Source organism: Triticum urartu, chromosome 7A, assembly GCF_056163025.1.
Source record: "Triticum urartu cultivar PI428250 chromosome 7A, HENAU_Tu73, whole genome shotgun sequence".
Lineage (NCBI taxonomy): Eukaryota > Viridiplantae > Streptophyta > Magnoliopsida > Poales > Poaceae > Triticum > Triticum urartu.
The window spans coordinates 629,684,980-629,700,178 of NC_141879.1; the positions used below are offsets into that span (position 1 = coordinate 629,684,980).

General features: G+C 49.7%; 2 protein-coding genes and 2 pseudogenes across 2 annotated transcripts in view; 1 reads left to right on the forward strand and 3 right to left on the reverse strand.

Moving 5' to 3' along the window:
- LOC125518113 (putative cysteine-rich receptor-like protein kinase 20) overlaps positions 1-15,199 on the reverse strand; it is a 74,817-nt gene that overhangs the window by 1,617 nt on the left and 58,001 nt on the right. The gene's annotated exons all lie outside the window — the stretch shown is intronic.
- LOC147960793 (uncharacterized) lies at positions 604-9,439 on the reverse strand. The gene is made up of 7 exons (XM_087537508.1): positions 8,879-9,439; positions 8,292-8,674; positions 7,572-7,747; positions 5,712-7,116; positions 4,435-5,546; positions 3,574-3,608; positions 604-1,140 (listed from the first exon to the last, which is right to left on the reverse strand). The coding sequence occupies exons 1-7, from the start codon at positions 9,437-9,439 to the stop codon at positions 604-606; spliced, it is 4,209 nt and encodes a 1,402-aa protein (XP_087393634.1).
- On the reverse strand, positions 10,745-11,687 carry LOC147960794 (uncharacterized; annotated as a pseudogene).
- LOC125519182 (uncharacterized) lies at positions 12,424-14,870 on the forward strand (annotated as a pseudogene).

Consider the following 15,199-nt stretch of genomic DNA (forward strand, 5'->3'; position numbering starts at 1 on the left):
AGTCTAGTTTCTTAATTCCCTGTTTTATAATATGTCAAAATTTACTTTTAAATTTAGAAGAAAATATCTGAAACATATCATGTCAACTTCAGTGTAAATATCATGGCAATTCATGTGCAATAGACATGGCAACTTTTAACCCCAAAAAATTCGTCGAAATATAGTGATATGAGATCTAGTTTCGAAGATCTCGTCGCGAGGGATTTAATGGTGAAAACGGATCTTCAATCGAATTCTTTATTTAAGAGATAAAACATTTTAAAAACTGAAAATCCAAAAAGATTTACACATGCATGCATGCGGTGACGTGGCTCCCCTTCTTCGCCATAATCCGTCCATGCACGCGAGCGAACTCTCTCTGGACGGCCGACCGGCAACCGCACCCACGTCCAAATTGAAAGGTCCCAAACAAATCCACACACGCCGGAGGTCTCTTCGGTCCTCTGCGTCACGTCATCCAGCTGCAAACATGAAGTGATGACGATGATCATATAGCACAATCTCAAACAACATACATAGGTAGAAAAACGAGTATTGAGATTTTTATCTTACCGAGCGGTATAGGTAAGCTAGGCCGGCGGGCCCCCAGTTGTACCCCGCATCCTAGTCCTCCAGGAAGCCGAGATACATCCATAGGGCGCAATCCTCCGAGTAGTCTTGAAAGATGACCTCCGTCAGAAGGTACCACAAATAGGCCCTCGCGTACTGCTCCACGGTCCGCTCATCGGCATCTTGCGGGCATACGGACCGGTTCTCCAAGAGCCACTTGAGCCGCACACCGGATGTTCTATTCCCCTTCATGGGAGGGCAGTCGCCGATCAGGGCGATCACCCTCTCCTGCCAGGTGGCCCTCTCCACTCGCCCAGTCAGAGCATGGCCCTCGATGGGCAGGGCCATGATCATGCCAAAGTCCTCGAGAGTCACTGTCATCTCACCACAGGTGAGATGGAAGCTGTGCGTCTTGGGGCGCCACTGGTCGATCAATGCCGTAAGAGCTGAGTGGACGAGCGTCGGTGACTGTCTTTTGAACTGAAGAACGAAACCCAACATCCGTGCTCTCCTGAAGTACGGAGTGTAGCACTCATCGTACTGCATCTGCACGGCCTTCATGTGGCCCCTCATCCGCAATGGGGGGAGCATCTGTCAAAATGTAAACGGAATTGTTAGTAACTAATTTTTTCATAATAAACAATACAACAATTTGACGATAGACATTACCACTCCGTTCTCCATAAAACGGGAGCGGTGACCATTGTCAAAAGCATGATCAAGCACGGTGTACTTCACGCCGATTTATGGCGCAAGGGGGGCGCCTATAACAATTAGAAATGATGTCATTTTCAACCAACTTGTATCATTTGAACAAACATGAACATATCAAGTCCAAATATAAATGAATCATATTCAACCAACATTCATCATTTATCATATATTCAACCAATATAAATGATCAATGTAAATGAATCATATTCAACCAACATCATTCATTCAACAACATTCCACCATCATTAATGCACTTGTTTATTCAATATTTATAAGAAAATTGCATATACATTATTCACCAAAATCCATCATATGACCATTTGTTTAAAAAAATGCATATACATAATTCAATCATATGTACGCAACTACTTACAATCCCTCCAACATCAATCATATCACCATTTGTTCAAAAATAATGTTAATCTCCAACTACCTTCGTGATGAACTAGGGTTTATATCAAAACTACATATAATCTCCACAACTAGTTATTAGAGTTCATATTCAACCATATGCATCATACAGAATCAACCTAAGCAATCCTAGGATAAAAACAAAGTAAGAAAATAGGTTTATTTGCACCAAATAATGCATCAAATCGAAAGTGTTTCGAGTAGAACTAATTGGAGGGATTGAAAGAGCTTACTTTTTCCTGTCTCGGATCCATCTCGATCCGCAAAAATGGTGGCCAAATGAAGAAGATCGGAGGGGAAGTGGAGGGGATGAGAGAGAGTTTGTGCTCTCTGTTCTTGCGGCACAGCGCGGCTGGGGAGAAGAAGATGGGGGCTGGTTGGTGGGTGGGCCCCACGATCCGACCCCGCAGGCTTATAAGGTTTCAGCACCTACCTCCAGAGTCTACAGCGGTAGGGCTACATAGCCTACCGCCGTGAGCTCTGGCGGTAGGAGGATGACAGGAGACGGTTCTGTCTACTTGAGGCTGACGTGGATGAGTGGGCTACCGCCGCTCCATGTGGTGGTAGCCTGTATTTTCCTACCGCCATGGTCCCTGGCGACAGGTAAAAGGGTCAGATCCCGAAAAAGTTTCAAACAGGGGTCAGATCTCACTTATTTTTGCCAAAAGGGTCAAAACACAAAATTTTGCCTCCACTCGGTGTCGCTGCGGGAGCTTGTCATGGAGAACATCTTGACACGCCGAATCGACATTGTTTCTCCCATCCTTAAGCAATTGACGCTGTCCTTACGGGCCGATGATCGACAAGGCATCATGGCAGTGGCTCTATCACAATGGAACTGTTGTATTTGGTCTTTGGATCCTAGAGAAGCTGAGGCTACAGACGACAGAGGGACGAGGACAACTCCCTTCGCTGCTCATTCATGCCTACAATGTATGTCTCCTCTTTTGGTCAATTTACTGATATCATTCACCAGTTAAACTTAACTTTATGAATGATATGTACATATGCAACAAATTGTTTTTTCAGAGGTGGTATATTTTTTCCAATGAGGGAGCCAACTTTGCACAAGAGATAGAGAAGCATATGGTTGCTGACTTCTTTGCTTTGGAGCTACATCTGACAACAACAGGCCATGTTTTTGGAGGATTTGTGTTGCATCTTTTTGGATTGATTCGGATCTGCAGTGTTATACGAAGACTTAAGGTCATCTGAGTCGGACAGAGATCACGGGTAATGCTCCGTCTGCTTTATATCTCAAATTCTCAATAATACATTTTCTAACCATTCACATCTTTGGTACTATTAGGGGGGGAAATCATGCCCTGCAAATTGTCCTTGTGAGTTTACAAACTGGAGGACCCAAATTATCTCCTTGACCGCCCTTGAAGATTTAGAAATTGATGGCATCGAAGCAGAGGATCACGAGCTTGATTTCTTGAAATTGATATTCCGTTCTGCACCAATGCTTAAAACAGTGATTGTGAATCTGTCAGATGAGATCTCGTCGGGTGATGATACAATCACGAAAGTATGCGACATCTTCAGGGGGTACCCTTCTTTTTTTCGAAAAGAGGGACGTACTCCCCGGCCTCTGCATCAGAATGATGCATACGGCCATCTTATTAACCAAATAAAGAAGTGCCAGCAAGGTTCCAAAGTCTCCAAAAGTAATGAATAGCAAAGAAAGCTCACATAGAGCTAAAAAGAGGCTAGAAACACCAACTAGCCATGAACAGACGCCACAACCGGCTGGCTAAAGCTAGGTAGGTAAACTAAATGCCTATCCTATTACATGACCGCCATCCAAACCGGTTGAAGATATCCCGAACTACCATCTCCCAGCGGAAAGATCCAGTAACCAAATGCTCCCTGGCCTCCGTCGGGGTGAGTAGCGACCACGAATGGATCAATGCCGTAGTTCACAATATAACCTGCAAAAATTGGATACATGATATTCTGTTAAAAACCAAATCATTTCTGCAAGTCCAGATAGTCCACAGCAAAGCGCAAACTCCAACCCGAATGTGTCTCGCTAAGTCAGGCTCAATCCCATTAAGCCATGTCCCAAATAACGCGTTAACAGAATTCGGTTGATTGATATTAAAAGCAATGTGGACCGTCTGCCAAAGCACTTTGGCCAACGGGCAATCAACAAAAAGGTGCTTGATTGTCTCATCCCGATCACAGAAACTACACCTAGTAGGTCCTGTCCAATTACGCTTTATCAAGTTGTCCTTGGTTAAAATAACTTGTTTATGCACAAACCACATAAACACTTTTATTTTCAAAGGAATTTTGACATCCCAAACATGCTTGGAGGTAGGAATGGAGTTCGAATTAATAACATCAATATACATTGATTTAACAGTGAATACTCCAGACTTAGTCAATTTCCAGCGTAATTCATCGGGTTGTTGAGAAAGCTTGACCTCCATCAGTCTCCTAACTAGACGGAGCCATTCTTCCCAACGATTGCCCGCTAGCGTCCGCCGGAACCGAATATTAAGGGGGATAGATTGAAATACCGATGCGACGAACACCTCTCGTCGTTGAACGATACGGTACAAAGACGGATATTGAATGGCCAAGGGTGTCTCGCCGAGCCAAGTATCCTCCCAGAAACGTGTACTAGTGCCATTTCCAATAACAAACTTCATCCTATTAAACAGAGATTGTTTGACTTTCATCAGACCTTTCCAGAAAGGTGAATCTGTCGGCCTGACTGTAACTTGGGACAAAGTTTTTGTCTGGAGGTACTTGCTACGAAGGATTTGAGCCCACATGGCATCATTCTCCGTAGAAAGCTCCACAGCCACTTGCTAAGAAGGCATCTGTTCTTAACTTCTAGGTTCTCAATACCGAGGCCCCCTTGGTCTTTCGGTCTACAGATGATATCCCATTTAGCGAGCCGATATTTTCTTTTAAGCTCATCACCCTGCCAAAAGAAACGCGATCGATAGAAGTCCAGTCTCTTCCTAACACGAACTGGTACCTCAAAGAACGATAGGAGAAACATAGGCATGCTCGTGAGCACCGAATTTATTAGGATTAATCGGCCTCCGTAGGACATGAGCTTACCCTTCCAGCAACTCAGTTTCTTCTCAAATCGGTCCTCGATGCACTTCCACTCTCTGTTTGTCAGCCTACGATGGTGGATGGGAATACCTAGGTAAGAGAAGGGTAACTCTCTCAATTCGCACCCAAACAATTGCCTATAAGCCTCCTGTTCGTCTTTGACTCTACCAAAACAAAATAGCTCGCTCTTATAAAAGTTGATCTTTAATCCGGTCAATTGTTCAAATAGGCATAACACAAGCTTCATATTTCTCGCCTTGGCCAAGTCATGCTCCATAAAGATAATTGTATCATCAGCGTACTGAAGGATGGATACACCTCCATCAACAAGATGAGGTATCAAACCACCTACTTGACCATGTTCCTTAGCCCTTCCTATCAAAATTGCTAACATATCCACCACAATGTTAAACAAGATAGGGGACATCGGATCTCCTTGTCTTAGGCCTTTATGTGTCTGAAAGTAATGACCTATGTCATCATTAACTTTAATTCCCACACTACCTTTTTGCGTAAATGATTCAACCTGGCGGCGCCAAACTTCATCAAATCCTTTCATACGCAATGACTGTTGGAGGAATGGCCATTTGACCTTATCGTACGCTTTCTCGAAATCCACCTTAAAAATTACTCCATCTAACTTTTTGGAGTGGATTTCATGGAGCGTTTCATGCAAGACGACTACCCCTTCAAGGATATTTCTGTCCGGCATGAAAGCAGTTTGGGACTGTTGTACCACAAAATGCGCAATCTGTGTGAGCCTATTAGTCCCGACCTTGGTGAAAATTTTGAAACTAACATTGAGGAGACAGATCGGCTTGAATTGCTCAATTCTCACAGCCTCCGTTTTCTTAGGAAGCAGTGTGATAGTTCCAAAATTCAAGTAAAATAATTGAAGCTGTCCAGCGAACAGATCATTGAACATAGGTAGCAAATCCCCCTTAATAATGTGCCAGCACTTTTTATAGAACTCGGCCGGGAATCCATCCGGACCGGGAGCCTTATTGTTTTTCATCTGTGAAATAGCATCAAACACCTCCTTCTCTGAGAACGGGGCAACCAGAATATCATTTTCGGCAGCTGATAACTGAGGCACATCCTCAGTCCTGGACTCGTCGAGGGACACACAATTATCCTCCGGAGGTCCAAATAACTGCTTATAATACTCGGTAATATATGTTTTTAGGTTATCCTGTCCTAAAATAGTGCCCTCATCTTGTTCAAGCTGAAAGATACGCTTCTTTCTATGCTTACCATTAGCTATCAAATGAAAGAATTGAGTATTCGCATCCCCTTGGACTACTTTGCGGACTTTAGCACGCAAAGCCCACTTCAATTCTTCTTCGCGGAGCAGTTCTTTCAACCTCTTCTCCGCCTCAGTTTTGACCTGAAGCTCAGCTGGCAGTAAAATCGTGGATTCGGCCTTTATGTCCAGGGCCTGTATAAGAGAAAGGAGTCTATCCTTTTCAATTTTATACACACCACTGAGGTGCTTAGCCCAACCCCGCAAGAAACTTCTCAAATGCCTTATCTTATTCTGCCAACGCTTGATCACAGTCGTGCCTCCTGCACCTCTATTCCATTCCCTGGCAATCAAGTCCAAGAACCCCTCGCGTTCGAACCATGACATCTCGAAAGAAAAGGTGTTCTTGTTACCCACGTGGTTCGGCTCCCCTGAGTCTACGAACAAGGGTGTGTGATCGGATATTCCTCTCGAGAGAGCTTGCACCGTAACCAGAGGGAACTTCTGTTCCCACTCCACGCTCGCAAGAACTCGATCAAGTTTTTCATAAGTTGGGTTTGGCAGAGCATTAGCCCAGGTAAACTTTCTACCAGAAAGCTCTATCTCCCTTAGATCCAAGCTTTCAATAATGGTATTGAACATAAACGACCATCTGCCGTCAAAGTTATCATTGTTCTTCTCCTCTCTCCTCCTGATGATATTGAAATCACCTCCAACTAAAATTGGAAGCTGTTCTGACCCACAGATTCGAACAAGGTCCGCTAGAAACTCCGGTTTAAGCTCGGGCTGTGCGGCACCATAAACCGCCACCAAAGCCCAATTAAAACCATCTATCTTAGACCTGACTCGAAACTTCACCGCAAAGTCGTCCATCACTACACTTCGGACTTCAAGCGAATCACATCTCACACCGAGTAAGATACCACCCGATCTTCCTCGCGGAGGGATGCAATGCCAATCGAAATCAATACCACCCACAAGAGAAGAAAGAAACTGGGGCGCAAAGTTGTCTCTACCAGTTTCCGATAGAGCAATGAAATCTAACCGCTGCTCTAAAGATGTCTCGGCAAGGAACCTTCTTTTAGCCAAGTCCTTCAGACCTCTACTATTCCAGAAGATTCCTCTCATATTTCATCATGAAATTTTTTAGTGGTTCGAATCCTAGCACTCCTACGAACTGCGGAATCGGGATAAATCTTCTGTTTCCACTTACGCTTTGGTTTACTAGGCTCTGTCGCCCGGTCCTCATAACCGGGTTCACTTATACTACTAGCATCATTCTCTAGGGGTACATCATCTTCCTCAGAGTCATGATTGGGGGGTGCTAGATCCACACACAGATTATCGAGCACTCTAACCCCTAACGCATCAATCTCATCATCATTCATTGGTTTAACCGCTGCAAGATTACGAATAGTCTCTAAGGCACGTTCCGCCTCCAAATCTAATAGATCATTCATCGAGTTGGTAATCTCACTATCTGTGGCACCTAGTGAAACTCCTAATTGGTTTGCATTGTGTATAATCTCCTCATTAGAAAAATGCAATAAGGAATTAGATATGTTGACGAACGTACCAAAAGATGAGGCAGCCTCCTGAAGCTTGGCCGCCCTCATAGCGCACTGCTGCTGCATATCATCCACCTCCGGGAGGTCGTGGATGCGAGCACTCATCCGTCTCACCGTCGAGACAGGGTCCGGGATCCCGCCAAACGCGACAACCTCCTCCCTAGTAAAACCTGGCACTGAGTCCCTGAAAGGGTCAACCGAGGTTACCAGAGAAGGCGGCTGCGGGCTCCCGAGCCCCTCAGACAAGTGCCCCACACCGGGGACCCCGGCCACGGGAACGAGCGAAGAGGGGATGACGGGGGCCGCCTGACCGCTCCCTCCTCCCACCCCACCCGCCGGCTCAGACGGATGAGCCGTCGACGAAGGAGAGACGGTCCTCCTGACCGTCGGGGAAGAAGGAGGAGCCAGGGCCTCCTGCCCCAGCCCCCCCCCCCAACGCAGCTGCTGTCGCGGGTGTCGCCGCCACCACCGGAGTAGCAGGAGCCGAGGCCGCCTGCCTCGGGCTCCCTCTCCCAGCACAGGCCGACCCCCTCGGGGCCGGCGTCACTGATGCCACCGGGATCGGGAAAGGGAGTGGAGAAGGCGAGGCCACCTTCCCCGAACCCCCTCCCCCACGCCCCACCTCGCCCGCAGTCGCCGACACCGGAGTCGCGTCCACGTGAGACACTAGGACAAGAGAAGCACCCTCCGGTCTCCCCTCCGCAGCTCCAACCAATGTCCTTGCTGACCGTCCAGCAAAAGATCCAGCATCCTCCTCAAACTCCAACAGAGGGAGCGTGCGCTCAAAAATATCATCAGAATCTACCCGGTCACTCCAGAGTCTGGGAGGTGCCGAGGCTGGCTCAAAAGACCCAAAACGCAGCGTAGTCATGGGCACCACTGGTGATGCTGCGGGCTCAACCCCGGTCCCATCCCCAGGCAACTGAGTAGCTGGGTGAGAACCGTTAGACCCCTCTCGCGCGGGCTCATCAGACGGTGCCCCCTTGGCCCCCGCATTGCCGTCACTGTCTTGCATGTCAACATCGTTTCCATTAACCGCATCAGCAAATAGATCAGTGTCCTCAAACTCGATCTCTAGCGGGAACACCTCTCCCCTATAGGTCCAGTTGACCTTATCAGGCACGAACTCAATATCCAGAACACTCACTAAAAGCCGGGCCACCCCATGGGCACGTGTAAAAGCCATATCTACTCTTTCTGTCTTCCCAACCATAATACCCATACTAGCCACCACTCGAGCATCCTACAGAGGCTTAGATGGAGCCCCTAAAAACCGCAACCAGACCTGCGTAAGCGGCTTTCCCTTAGGCTCTACCTGCTTCCACTCGTGAAACTCCAGGATACACTTAGTACCGGGGACTCTACACAAGCCAAAGCTCAGCAATCTCTGCAAATCATCCACGGTTGGGAAATCAACCTTAAAAACATTGTCCTCGAGAAGCACCAACTCCCATCGAAAATCCCCGGGAGCCAGCTCCTGAAGCCTCCTCACAATCTGAGCCTCAGTCACCTCTCCCTGGGTCGCTTTCACAATCCCGGTGGTCAAGCTCAGGGTCTCCTCCGGGACCTCTCTCGCAGCCGGGGACTCAAAAAACATGAGCTCAGCACAATAGACTCCATACATAGTCAGCGACGGAGGCAGGTCACGAAACAATGGGCACTCCCCCGAGTCATGTGCAGGCTTGCCACATGACTCACACAGCTCGGCCACGCACTCAGCAATGAAGTGACCCTTCTCACCACAACGGTAACAAAGCATCATTTCCTTCTTACGCGCATATTTGGACGCCCTCTCGGCATCAGACCTGTCGGTAACCTCAGCCACCGTCCCAGCCTCAGGAACCTCAACACTGGCCAAGGCATTCACCACCTTCATCGCCTGGGAAGGAAGCTCTGTGGAAGTATGGCCGGTCTCCACTGTAGACGCCGCAGGATCAACTGCCCTGGGCGGAGGCGGTCGGTGATATCTCGCACGGCCCCCACCCCGACCACCACGATGGCCAAGAAAGCCTCCTCTCTGGCGGTGATCCAGGCCGGAGGCACCCTCGACAAAACCACCTGCAGGGCCGAGAAACGGTCTCTCAGCAGACCCGTCACTCTGCCAGGCATGTCCACGGCCTCCTCCCGAGGAGGAGGAACCTCGATGCCGTCCATTGCCATATGCATCATACCCGCCATCCCCCCACTGGCCTCGGGGCGGATCATTGGGCTCTCTGTTTCTAGAATTCTGCGTCGTGAGCGTCGAACCCGCGCGGTTCTGAGCCGGTCTTGCGACTAGTGGGGCGGCGGTGCGGCACGAGGCGGACCGCCCTCCGGCTTCTGCACCACCCCAAGTGCAGTACCGCCGTGGCCAACCGGAGCCACATCAGGCACGCCCGGCGCAGGCGGCCAGGGGCCAGCACGTCCCGCTGCTGGCTGAGAAACGGGCACCCCTCCCGGCGCTGGAGGCCTCAGCCTGCCCCGCCCTGTAGTAGGGGGCAGCTGCCCCGATGGCCGGACACCCTGGTAGCCAGCGCCACGGCCCGGATGAGCCGACGCAACTCCTCCCCCCGCCGGTGGCCTCTGACCGGGCGGCGCCGGGGCTCCTCGCCCAGCACCCGCCCCCGGCGATGGAGCCGGCCCATCCCTTCCTGCTGAACCTGAATTGGTTTTCACGGGAGGCGGCGGCGCAGCCCCACGGCCTGCCATCTCAGAGAGCGGCCGGATCCTCCTTGCCCGCCCGGCGCCACAGACCGGGAATCCTCTCTTCCCGAGCTTGCGAACCCTAGAACCAGCGAGAGACGGCGCAGTGCAGAGCAAAACGCGATCGCCCTCGTACGTGCATGTGGTATCGCTATGGGCAGAAGGCCGGCCTGGTACAGCGTGGGCCTCATACCCACCTGACCCGGCCCAACTCCTCGCGAACCCGAATCCATCCGAACCGGCCCAGCTGACCCCAAGAGCTGATTCAAACGAAGCGCTCTCGCCTTCGAGATCTCGGCCACCGACACGGCCATCGTGGACGCCGCCGGCGCTTGACGAGCGGCGATCCGCCTCGCATTCCTTCGCTTCTTCACAGTAACCCAAGACTCCGGTCGAATCATATCGAATAACGTAAGGTTTGGGAGACTCACCTTAGGTATAGGACCTTTCCAAGGCCGTATCGCCGACGCCGCCGTCTTGCGATGAACAATTCACCGGATCATCTCGATCTTCTCGCCCGCGTGTAGACCGATACGTGCCGGATCTTCCAGCGACAGAACCCGATCGATCGTAGTGGCCACCTCATCTTCGCTATAACCTGAATGGAAAAATTCGCAAATGAGATCCGAAGGAGTGGGAGATGGCGGCGACTCCACCGGCGATGCATCCCCATCGTCGTCCGCTTCCTCCTCGTCGGATTCGGCGAGAGCCCAAAAACGCCCGCCGACTCGCCGGCGATCACCGGTTATGGACGGCACCACTGCGGTCGGGCGCACGGTCGCCCGCCCAGTCGCCCGTCCCGTTGCCATGCCGACTCCTGTGTCCTGCTCCAGTTTGTTCTTCCCCAAAGGCGATGTCGCATGTGGCGGAGCCACCGACTGCACCGGGCACTCTTCCTCCGGATCATCTGCGATTTTCTTCGCCAGTGGTACATCATCGTCCGCATCAGCCAAAACAGAAAATTGTCCCCCAAACCGCGGTTTTGATCGCTTGGGATCGTCCGTGAGATCGATCACCTCGGTTTGATCATGCACCTCCGGTTCTTCCTGCAAAAAAGAACAAATAGTAACATCAAAAGTATCAATCAACAACCGCGTACCTTCAGAGATCTCATCCTCATTCAGGTAGCGCCCGCCGAGGATATCATTATCCAGATCGCGCGCCACCGTCCATCTCGATGGGTGGTACGTAAATAGAACTCCCTCCGATCGGAGTCCGATTGCCCGAACATCCTCGAAGAGAATTCTCCATTTTGCTGGATGTATGAAGCCCCCGATCTGCGCCACCGACTCCGGATCTCGTGATCCGCCACAGTCCGGCGATCGCGCCGGCAACACTGTCTCCGGCGATCCCTCGAGGGCAGGCGGCGGCCTAGATATCTCCGTAGGAGGTGGCTCGGGTGGGGGTGGCAAGGGCGCCGCCCCGTCCGTCGCCCTTGCCATCCTTCCGCCTTGATTTGACCAGCTGATGCGGTGGTGGCCTGAAAAAATGGGGGAGAATTTCACTTCCCCGGCCTCTGCACCAACTAGGGATGCATACGGCCATTTTAGTATGAGTACCAAGATAAACATGGCCCTTAGAATTTTTTTTCAATGAGTATCAAGATATTTTTTTATGAGTGGTTTCACCACACACCAAATTTGATCCTCAATAAATGGGGAAAACCCCTGTGCATCACCTGTCAATTCTATGAATTGAACTCGGGTTGTTAGGTTGCACAACCGCATGCCCAACCACTGAGCCAAGGCTCTCTTTGCAGGGGGGTACCCTTCTGTGAAATGTAATGTTTATCTTAGCTCTGGTAAGTGAGATGCAACAAGAATATAAAGTCAATCTGTCATCGATTTTCATGTTGTGCAAAATCTCTATAGTTGTTGCAATGTGCCGTTTATATGCCAATTATAAGGTTTGGCTGTACATGTATATATCCAGTTATCACCTTTTAATATTTATACACAATTGCATGCTTTCAATGCATATGTAGACCAATGGAATCTCTACAAAGACTTATATTTAGGAACAGAGGAAGTAATTGCTAGTAAGAACAATCATCTACATATAACTGAATGACTACATTTGCACGTTGTGATACTAACCGGAGCTGGTTTGGATTTGCCTCTACTGCAGGGTTAATGCATCAGAGCCAAAATTGCCTGCTGACATGATTTTCATCCTTACATGGACAAGATCATCCCTCCCCATGCTGGGCATCTCTACATATTAGCTGGTTTCAGGATTTTGCTTGGAGCCTGGTTTCTGGGACCCATAAAATGAGGGGTTGTTTTGGTGGTGCGCTGCTGTTATATGCTCATTGTGTTGCAATCTTAGTTATATTTGGTTGGCCAAATTATTCTGCTGAACCGGTATGTGCAAGTCATGTTCTCCAAGTGATTCTGTTAACCCTACGATTTCTGTTGCATATCACTGTTTCTTTTCGTTTCGTTTTGATGCCCCGCTTCTTTGCCAAAAGTATACCGAGCAGCCAAGAATGTTCACTTCCTAGCTCTTTTTTTTTTTGGTGCTTATTGATCAGCCCAGCATCCTACCTTACAAAATTGTGGTCTGTTTCCTCTCGTCTCGGAACTACTGGGACATATATGATGAACAAAGATGCATCTGTACGTTCCAACTAATCCCTGGAGTTGTACAGATAAGCCCTTCAATCCTTTTCTGAAAACATGAAGCAGCACAATCCCTTCCATGAGACAACAGACGTCCGAATTCACTTATTCTATGGGCCATCACATCACCATGCTGATAGCTACATAGAGACCTGCAAGAGAAAAATAGACATGCATGAAGCAAAAATTGCAATCGCGCGATTGAACGGAATGGACGACTACTGACGACCGGCAGGTTAATCATCGACAACAGTTATTAATTTATATATAAATAGCCTTGATTTATTTAGAGGATAAAACATGGGGATGTAGCTCAAATGGTAGAGCGCTTATATATGCTGATAAGAGGCCCTCGCATCCGAAGGTTGCGCAGGGGTTCTCCATGCACGTAGCCTCCATCAGCAGATCCACGGATCCAGCCATGCATCGGCCGAACCTTGAGGCGATGGCTTAATCCACGCATATAGGCTCCGGCGGCAAGATCGTCGACGACGTCCTCCGCGAGGTCTTCGCCCGCCGGCCGGGCGTTCAGGAGCGCCGGCAACAGGGTCCTAGGCGAGACGTGTACAGGTGCTAGATCCGATCTGGGTTCTCAGCAGGCCTGCTTCAGATCTTGCCGCCTAGGAGTGCGCATGTTCTCTGGGTGGCCGCCGTGGAGGATCTGCCTATGGCCTGTGTGGATTGATCTTTGGTGTGGGTCGGCCTCTCCGTTGGTTGTGGACTGCGGCGTCGAGATGGTGACCTTACGCGCGTCCGGTGGTCGGCCGACTGCGCTTAAACCTGAGAATAGTTTGGACTCAAACTATAATTTCAAATCGGTTTTCCTATTGGTCTCTTTTGGTTTGGATTAAATGGGCTGAGCTCCTAGTGTAAGCTGGTTTGGTTTGGGCTTTTCCTATTATCGGCTTGGTTTGGTTCGGTCTGGTCACAGACCAAACAGTCTCAAACCGTTCCAACCCATGGACTGAGAACTAAGGGCATGTACAATGGTTGATAAAATAGTCTTATCTTAAGTCTTGCATGTAATTTAGAGATGACAAAAAAGTATGTCTATAATGGGTTATATCTTAGCCTTATCTTCAATAACTAGCAATTCCTTAAAACATGGTGAGACAAATTGTGCTAAGAGATCATCTCTTGTCTTATCTTAAATAAGAGAAGACAAACCTTTTTTTACGAGTTCTCTCTCCTCCACCTCATCATTTATCCTACGTGGCACTCCTAAGATAGCACTATTGTACATGCCCTAAATCAAGGACCAGGTTAGGATCCCAATCAAAGCAATCACCCTTCTTTTGCCGGGAAAAGCAATCACCCATTGGCAACGTCCACCTCGTCGTCTCCATTGCTGGTGCCGGCGATGATGCTCCTGCTCGCTATGGCACGTCCATGCTGACCCAATCGGCGCGTACTGCGGCAAGAATGGTGACAGTGCAGAGACACAAACCAGCATCGACCAGGTTCTCGCGGCCTCGTCCGCACGCCTCCGCCTAGTACGCAGCCACCGCCGGCCGCTCCTTCTCGGCGATATGGGGCCTTGCGCAGTGCCGTGGGGACGTCCCATGGTAGGACTGCGTGCTCTTAGTGGCCGCGCCGGTGTCGACTGCCGACACGGGCTACACGCTCAGCCTTCTCAACACCCAGAACGCCACCGGCATGGACTGAAGGGCCTGGACGCGTTCGACCAAGCGCATGGAAGCTCATGTCCGGTGACTCCTGCGATGGTGCGAACAAGGGGCTGGCGACGGACATGGCGCAGCTCGGTGGCGGTGACGGTGGACTGCGGGCTGTGAGTGGCGCAGGCGGTGGACTGCGGGCGGTGGCCGAGCTGCCCAACTACTGCCGGACAGTGTGATACACAACAGTCACATGGAGCCCTACGAGATGTACCCCTTCTTCCCGCTCGACGGCGCCGGCGAGTTGACAGACGAGGTCGGACAGTGCGGCGCCGGGGAGTTGGCCGACGAGGTCGGACAATGCGAACAAGATCATCTTATACCGTGATGGATGGAGTGCAGCTCGTCGCATACAGTACAAGTATCTAGCATTATAGCTTGTTCTACTTCTATGTACATACGTTGTGGTGGTGAGTAACATGCAGCAGCAGCTAATCACGCCTCTCTTCCCGTAGTAATCGGACACGCCCTTGCTTTGAAACTTCAGGTTCAAACTGTATGTGGGGAATGGCTTGGATGGGTTTGGCTTGAAAATGCTGGAATTTAGTCTATTTTGGGCAGCCCAATAATTATTTCAGATATTCCTAATAAATTCTAAAGACCCACTTAGCCCATTTATGCAAGGCAAGGGATACTAAAGTTTAGTCCCACATTGCT